The following is a 9,215-nucleotide window of genomic DNA, read 5'->3' as shown; positions in this document are numbered from 1 at the left end:
TGATGTAATGAAACTATACGCAAACAATTTAATGGCTTTGATTCAAGTTGAATTAAAAAAAATTCTTTATATATTTGGAATTACCATTACAAATATTATTGTAATATATATATATATATATATATATATATATATATATATATATATATATATATATTTATTTATTTATTTTTGAGGATCTCAGCTAGATCAAAACACAAAAGAAAGAAATTTGATCAAAAATCACTTGACTATAGTAGTGCATTCTGAAGACGAGAGACATTCAATTTTCTCATTATTTCAGTACTCAATATGTTTATATATATATTGAGGATCTCACATAGGTCAAAACACACACACACACACACACACATATATATATATATATATATATATATGTGTATATATATACATATATAAGGATCTCACATAAGTTAAAACACACTTGAGAAAAAAGAAATTTGATTACAAATCACTTGATAGGAGTGCATTTTGAAAGCAGGAGACATTCAATTTTCTCACTATTATAGTACTCAGTATGTTTAGGAGTAACTAACTCCCTCGTTCACAGAGTTGGATATTATGTATTCTTAATTTTATGTGAATTTCATTGTTTAATGTAAGTTTTTTCCATTACTCTTGTGGTATTTTTGTCTTAAGAGCATATTCTAGATTGCTTTCATGTATAAGAGTACCTTGATTGAAAAATAGTTTGGGAAACCTGAGTAAGATAAAATAACTAACATCATCATAAGTTTGATCATTAATACAAACTTATAAAAAATTACTAGACATGGAACTTTTATTATTCAAGTTTAGATTTGTGGATAAGACATTACGGTTCGTTATACAAATTGTGAATGCTAGAGTTGGGATGAGAAATATATTGTTTGGTGATTTTTGCTTTGAATTGAATTATGAAATCTAATCTCAGTCAAAAATTTTATCGTATATTCTCTAAAATCAAATTAATTATTTTCATTTGTTAATTTTAGTGCGTTTTTAGTTTTAAACTTATTTCATTTTCATTCATCAAAATGTTTTCTTGTTTGAAATTCTTAACCTTCATTGATAAACAAACATAATTTTTTTAAAACTACACTAGTTTCTTAAACATAATTTTTTTAAAACTACACTAGTTTCTTAAAAATTAATACTTTAACTTTTTATTTTATTACTTGTGCGATCTGATATACTTATCGATTATGTAACATCTTGTCTCCTTTTCAGCTACTATTATTTACGTTATTTATGTGTGTATTAATTCTATACCAACACATCTTTTCTATGACGAGCCCAAACATTTTTCTCTTCTGTATTGGACCGTAAGACGAACTCACCTTAGACAGAAAAACAACTTAACTGGTCAATTACCATGAAAACTTGGAATCCTAGAATTCATTTTTCTTTTTCCCCTTCGAGGCCAATATTTGAAATAGCAACAGCCTCTTCAATTTCATAGGACTACGGAACAATACAAGATTTCAACGTTGCCTTTACCATATTACCAAAGGATATTAAACTTCTCAAATGACCTTTACTGACTCCAAAATACACTAGAGAAAAGTTTCAATCCCTGTCCCCCACTCTGGTCGTTTATCAATATAAAAACTTGCCACAATCGCTACTCCAGAACTTATCTGTAAAGTTAACTATCCACGACAATGATTCTTCTACGTAGTAGTTCTCTAAAAGAAAAATAGAATTGTAGGTCCAATAGAAGCCTAGCTAAGAAGGTATCAAAGAGATATTTATTCTCCTAAACCAAAAGACAAATCCAACTATAGTTAAAAAAAGAAGTAACAATGGAAGCTTGAGTTCTACGGCCTGAAGTTTGAGCAGTTAAAAATTCTTGGCCGTGTCGGCTATTGCTTAATCTCAAAGTTTTTGATGATGAATTGGATGCAGCAATGGCTTCAGCACGAGACACTACAACAGTTGTGCTAGTTGCTTGCTTAGTAATGATCTCAGCAGCGTCACAAACAATTCGTCCGAGCTGCCAAAAAGAATGTGGAAGCGTTAGCATTCCGTATCCATTTGGTACAACTGAGCACTGTTACATGAACAGCAACTTTTATGTTGCTTGTAACACAAGTCACAAGCCTCCCAAACTATTTCTGTGGAATGTCACAAAAAATATTGAGATATTAGAGTTGTCACTGAATGGTCATTTGCGAGTAAAATCCCCAGTAGCGTATGTCTGCTATGATGAAAAGGGTGTGCTAGTGGATTCAGGGAATTCATCTATGACTTTGCAAGCATTTCCCTTCTCCTACACCCAGAACAAGTTCGTAGGAATTGGATGCGACACCCTTTCAACCATCAATGCAACAATCGGGAAAAACTACTCTGCTGGAGGGTGTTTCTCGCTTTGCAGTAGTGTAGAAAGTTCAACCAATGGATCCGGGTTTGGCATTGGTTTCTGCCAAACCTCCATCCCAAAAAACATTTTGGCATATCAAGCTCGTGTCCTGAGATCAAATATGCTTCATAGGGATATGAATATTCCTTGCAGCTACTCTCTTTTGGTGGAAGAAGACTCTTTCGAGTTTTCCAGGGATGACTTCATCAAACTGCAGAAGAGAAGAACAGTTCCCACAGTGCTTGACTGGGCTGTTGGGAATCTAACATGTGAAGAAGCTAAGAACAATTTGACTAGTTATGTTTGCCAAGAAAATAGCGTGTGTATTGATTCTCAAAATGGACCCGGTTACCTCTGCGAATGCTTAGAAGGTTATGTGGGAAATGCATACCTTCAGGGTGGATGCCAAGGTATGGATTATGTTCCCATCATGTGATTAGTCTAAATGTAATTTTTTTGCTTGTTAAATGAATGAAGTATCAACCTTTTTTGCCTATTTCTTCACTAGATATTGATGAGTGTGCAAATCCGAGTCTAAATGACTGTTCAGACATTTGCATTAACCTACCCGGGAGCTATAATTGTTCGTGTCCCAAGACCAGGAAGCACAAGGGAGATGGCAGAAAAGGAGGAAGTGGCTGTGTCTCGAATCTACAACATGTGGTTAACGAGATTGTGATAGGTACGTGTTATTTGTTTGGTTTACATAGTAGTACTCAGTGAAAAGAAGATAACAAGACAGATACAAAAGAAAAGCAAGGCATATGAAAAAACATGTGCCTTTTGCTCCATTATTTTTAAGATCTTTGATCTGTTTGATTTTATTTTCCTTTTCACTTGTAGTCTATTGCTTTGTCTTTTTGATTGCTTTTACGCTAAAAGTTTTGACGTTTTGCAACTTTATGTCAGTACATATTCCATAGGGGAAATCTTGGTTCACAGCTCTCCAAATCTTAGAAATAGAAGTGACATTTGTTTGCAAGTAGATGGTATGGAGTGTAACGAATAGTATTCGCCACCGAAAATAAAGTTCTAGGGAAAGTGACCTTTAAATTAAAGTAATTCGAGGATATGCGTGAATGACATGACTTCAAAACCATAACAAAATTAAAGACTGATCGAATAAGCAACTTTGTCAATGTAGGAACTGGCATAGGCCTTGTGCTGCTGTTAGCTGGTAGTGGTTGGCTATACCACGTGTTTCGAGAAAGAAAACGGGTGAGTCTCTCAGCGCGATATTTTAAGAGAAATGGTGGCTTAATGTTAGAGCAGCAAATTTCAAAGATGGAGGGATCATCTGAGAGGGCTAAAATATTTACTGCAAGAGAGCTTAAGAAAGCCACTGAAAACTTTCACGAGAGCAGAATTATTGGCAGAGGAGGATACGGCACAGTTTATAAAGGGATTCTTCCAAATGACCAAGTTGTTGCCATAAAGAAATCAAAACTAGTAGATCACAGCCAGATTGAACAATTTGTCAATGAAGTGGTTGTACTTTCGCAGATTAACCACAGAAACGTGGTCAAACTCCTAGGTTGTTGTCTAGAGACAGAAATGCCACTGCTAGTTTATGAATTTGTGAACAACGGAACACTCTTTGACCACATTCACAATGAAAACACCACACTTCCCTGGGAAACACGTCTAAGAATAGCAGCAGAAACAGCTGGTGTGCTTGCTTACTTGCATTCTTCTGCTTCCATACCAATCATCCATAGGGACTTCAAGTCAACTAACATACTCTTAGATGACAAATACACAGCTAAGGTTTCTGACTTTGGAACCTCTAGATTGGTTCCACGTGACAAGTGTCAGTTGACAACGTTGGTTCAGGGAACTCTAGGGTACCTTGACCCTGAATACTTTCAGACCAGTCAACTAACTGAGAAAAGTGACGTGTATAGCTATGGTGTTGTACTTGCTGAGTTGATAACTGGAAGAAGGGCACTTTCTTTTGACATGCCAGAGGAGGAGAGGAATTTGGCGTTGTATTTTCTTTCGGCTGTGAAGGATGATTGCTTGTTCGAAATTGTTGAGGATTTTGTCAATGAGGGAAACAGTGAGCAGGTGAAGGAAGTTTCTAACATTGCTCAATGGTGCCTGAGGCTGAGAGGGGAGGAAAGACCTACCATGAAGGAAGTTGCTATGGAATTGGAAAGTCTCAAAACGATGACAGCAACAACTTCATTGATTAGTGCCACATCAAATGCAGCAGAATATGTTATTGGTGAAAGATCAGGTTCAGCAGAAAGAGACACTGCTAATTGTCATTATACTTATGGTATACGTGCTGGACCTGAGGATGATACCATTTGCAAAGATGTGATGTCACCGTTATGGGATGGTAGATGAAGTGTGCTTACTTGGAGGTGCTTTCTCTATGGTGGCCACGATAAAGCTTTTTAATTTCATCGTCCCTGAGTTCTGCATCAAAAGTAATAAGGTATTGTTGATGAGTGTTATTTTCAGAAACGTTAGCAAGTGGTTTGACAAATGCTATGATGTACAATTGAATGTTCTGTCTCCATTGTTCAGATTATTACTAATGAAAATGCTTTCCCTTTTTGGCAATAAATCAATGAATGGATATATCATTACCAGTAACTTCATAGAATTAAATTAATTCATGAACTCGGTTTAACAAAATTTTGATTTAAAATCTGTCAATGTTGCTCACAAATGAACTCATATTTGCAAGAATTTTTATAATTATTAATAGAATTTACTCGATAAATTTAACTATATATAACAAATGTGTGAAAGGTAAATATATAGTAAATTAAGAACTAAAAGTATATACAAATTAATAGATAATTTTATTAATTATTTTTTAACAGATACCTTCTTTAATCAGTTCTTGCCTCCCACAGCCGGCTGTCCTGCTCCCAGCTAACAAATCGACACAATCAAGGTATTTTAAAATACATTTTTTTTAAAAACAATGCACGATTGGTCGAAGGAGGGTTGAAAATACAACAAAGAAAGAAAAAACATGATGAAAAAAACAAAGTAAAACAGTTGATATGAGAAAAAATAATTGATATATTAAAATTGAAGAGCATGCAGAACTTGTTTGAATCCATCATCATCCAATGCAGTAACAGAGTTAATCCTCTTGACCCACAGTAGCAGAAATAATGTCCACTACAAGAACTTGAAAAACAAAAAGCAATGTCTATGGACTCTAAGCAGCTGCTACTGCAGCTGCTTCTTGTTGCCCTCCTTATTGCGAAAACCAAAACTCAAACCATATCAAAGCCAAACTGTTCATCAAACTGTGGCGATGTCACCATTCCCTTCCCCTTCGGCATCTCCGACACTTGTTCCTTAGACACCTCATTTGTCCTCTCTTGCAACCAAACCTCTCCTTCATCACACACCCTTCTCCTGCCACAAACCAATATAACTGTTCTAAACATCTCACTCGACGGCCACATGCAAATTTCATGGCCTGTAGCCAGCGACTGTTACGCCGACAGAGGAAAACTCGTGAGGCAAACATTTCAAGACCTAAACCTCACAACTTTACAAGTCTCTTCCAGCAGAAACAGGTTGACTGTAGTTGGGTGTGACACGCTTGGATTAGTGGTGGGAAGCGATTTGGAGGGAAAGAACTACACCACGGGATGCATTTCCTTGTGCAACAGGCTTCAAGACATCGTAACAAATGGGACTTGTTCCGGCACCGGTTGTTGCGAGATCTCGATTCCACGCGGGTTGTCGAGTTTCTCCTACGGTTCTGGGAGTTTGTTCAACCACACGCATGTGATAGACTTCAACCCGTGCGGGTATGCGTTCCTGGTGGAAGATGGGGCCTACAATTTCTCCTCCACGGACCTCGTCAAGTTCGACAAAACCACGTTTCCTGTGGCGATGAATTGGGTGGTTAAGAACCAAACGTGCGAAGAAGCTAAGAAAGAGGCTTCCAGTTACGCGTGTAAGGCAGAGAACAGTGAATGTTTCCATTCAGTGGAGGGATCTGGTTACCTTTGCAACTGCGCAAATGGTTTCGAGGGAAACCCTTATCTCCTTCATGGTTGCGAAGGTATTAGTAGCTGATGTACTTTATATATATGTTGTATTCTTTTAATTTTATTTTTTACTTGTTCACTTTCAAAATATATATAAATAGAAGTTTTTTCTTAAAACTTGACAAAAAAAGTGTAAGGTGAAAGTACATAGTAAAAGAATAATCAATGAACGCATAATTGAATTTGACTCGTTATACTGTAGATGTTAATGAATGCATGGGATCCAACGATTGCGTTGAAGGGGCCAAATGCAGTAACTCTCCTGGTAGTTATAACTGTGTATGCCCAAAAGGATTCGAAGGAGATGGGAAAAATTATGGAACAAGATGCACTCAGAAATCTAGCATGAATTCAAGGAAAGAAATCGTACTCATAATTGCTCTGAGTGAGTATAGACACTCTCGTCTGGTGAAATCACAACAAATCTCATCCTTAATATGTAACGACATATATAATATTGCATCTTCTGTACTTATACAAGCAATATGGTTGAGAGATTTCTCATCCGTAATCAACAATAATAAATTCAAGTTAATTATCATAATGGTATATGTCATTCGTAAGTTTGAAGATGAGGCAACATAATTAACGAAAACACTAATTGTATACATTTCTCTTTGTTTATGCATAGGTGTGAGTGTAGGCCTAGTGGCACTACTTGCGGGAAGCTTTTATGTGTATTGGGCATCAAAGAAAAGAAAGATCATCAAACTCAAAGAACAATTTTTTCAACAAAATGGTGGTGTTTTCTTACAACAACACATAATCAAGCATAAAGGATCAATTGAAACGGCTAAAGTCTTCACTATAGAGGAGCTAGAAGAGGCCACCGACAACTTTGATGAAGGCAAGATTCTTGGCCAAGGTGGCCAAGGAACAGTTTACAAAGGAGTATTGGTAGACAATAGAACAGTGGCAATTAAGAAGTCCAAAATCAGTGATCCAAATCAGATTGAGCAATTCATTAACGAGGTGATTGTGCTTTCCCAAATCAATCACAGGAATGTGGTAAAACTCTTGGGTTGTTGTTTGGAGACAGAAGTTCCTATGCTTGTGTATGAATTCATTCCCAATGGTACTATTTATGAGCACCTTCATGATCATAATTGTTCTCTAAAACTTACATGGAAAACAAGGTTGAGAATAGCAACAGAAACAGCAGGGGCCTTGGCTTATCTGCACTCAGCTACTTGTACACCAATCATACACAGAGATGTGAAGACTACAAATATTCTTCTTGATCATAATCTCATTGCAAAGGTTTCAGATTTTGGTGCATCAAGGATTTTCCCCCTTGATCAGTCTCAACTAACCACTCTGGTGCAGGGAACATTAGGGTATCTTGATCCAGAATACTTTCACACAAGCCAATTGACAGAGAAGAGTGATGTGTATAGTTTTGGGGTTGTTCTGGCTGAACTAGTAACAGGAAAGAAGGCACTTTCATTTGATAGGCCAGAGGCTGATAGAAACCTTGCAGTGTACTTTGTTTCTTCCATGAAAACAGGTCAATTACTTAACATTGTGGACAACCAAATACTGCATGATGCAGATGTTGAGCAAGTGACAGAAGTTGCAAATATTGCAAATCGATGTTTAAAGGTGAAAGGAGAGGAAAGACCGACCATGAAAGAAGTGGCAATGGAACTTGAGGGACTTCAAATTGTGGGAAAGCACAGATGGGAAAGTGTTAGTTCATCTTCAGAAGAGACTGAAAACTTCATAAACTCAGCACCATCCATTCTTTGTGTTGAAAGTGGCATTAATTCAGCATTTGATAGCTTAAACCAGATTTCCACCTCTTTGGGGAGTGGAAGATGATTATTAATTTGATAGTAATATTGTGGCATTCTTTTTAAGGACAAGTTTATTCTGACTTGGGATTGGGTAATAATATATATGTCTAAATTGAGAATCACAAGTATACCCTAGTAAATTGATTCAGACACTTCTCTTCCACTTTAAAATGTAAATAAAGTGTTTTTAAGGCATAGGGCATAATACCAGATGAAGTAAGGTTCAGACATTTGATTCTGCCCAAAAGAATATTCAATTTGGCATTCAATGGGTTAAAGCATTTATAAAATCACACCAAACCAGTTGAATCCATAACAAATTCAAAGCTATGGATTCTCAATTTCATGTGAATGAGCATGCTTTAGAGAGACATAAAGTCAATACAATTTTTAATGTGAATTTCAATGCCAAAAAAAGTTTCGAATTCCGTACCCCTTCGATAGTGATTAGTAAGATGTTGGTTTGCTTTTTATGCAACTATTTTCGTCCCATTTTGTGATATTTAAGATTTGGGTAAACAATTAAGAAATGTAAGAACTTCCTCTTTTAATTTTTAACTATAACTATCATACCTGTAAAAGTTTTTTATTTTTATTTTTTTTATAATTTTCTAACTCGAATATAACACTAGGTACTCTCTCGTTTATTATATAATTCATTTTTATTCAATTTTTAATTTATATATATATATATATATATATATATATTGATAATTGTCATTATTTTTGTGTTTATTTTCCTGTCTTATTGATATTTTTATTATTTTTTTTCAAATAAAAGATTTTATTTAATAATTTTGGAAAGAGAAGTATTTCGTTTTTATTTGTCAAATGTTTTAAAAATAACTGGAAATCTTAAAAGATCAAAGAAAATATCTAGATTCTAATTCAGTCAAAATTCATTCAACTATACTTTTTAAGGTCATTTAGTTTGGCCTAATTCACTAGCAAGGTCATTTCGTCCCCTGAGCTAAGATTAAGTCGCTAATGAGTTGCAAGTTAAAGAGCATCAATTTTTAGACCTCGAGAAAGAGGCGCTTGACGAGA

General features: G+C 35.6%; 1 protein-coding gene across 1 annotated transcript; it reads left to right on the top strand.

Annotated features, from left to right (window-relative positions):
* Nucleotides 1–1,645: 1,645 nt before the first annotated feature.
* Nucleotides 1,646–8,193, top strand: LOC114163672. The gene is made up of 6 exons (XM_028047967.1): nucleotides 1,646–2,751; nucleotides 2,850–3,023; nucleotides 3,486–4,685; nucleotides 5,511–6,386; nucleotides 6,575–6,757; nucleotides 7,004–8,193. Exons 1-6 carry the CDS (start codon nucleotides 1,890–1,892, stop codon nucleotides 8,191–8,193), a joined length of 4,485 nt encoding a protein of 1,494 aa, XP_027903768.1. The 5' UTR covers nucleotides 1,646–1,889.
* The last annotated feature ends 1,022 nt before the right edge of the window (nucleotides 8,194–9,215 follow it).

The sequence above is a fragment of the Vigna unguiculata genome, chromosome 9 (assembly GCF_004118075.2).
Source record: "Vigna unguiculata cultivar IT97K-499-35 chromosome 9, ASM411807v1, whole genome shotgun sequence".
NCBI lineage: Eukaryota > Viridiplantae > Streptophyta > Magnoliopsida > Fabales > Fabaceae > Vigna > Vigna unguiculata.
Note: the sequence above shows the minus strand (reverse complement) of the source record. Positions and strands in the feature narration are given on the sequence as shown.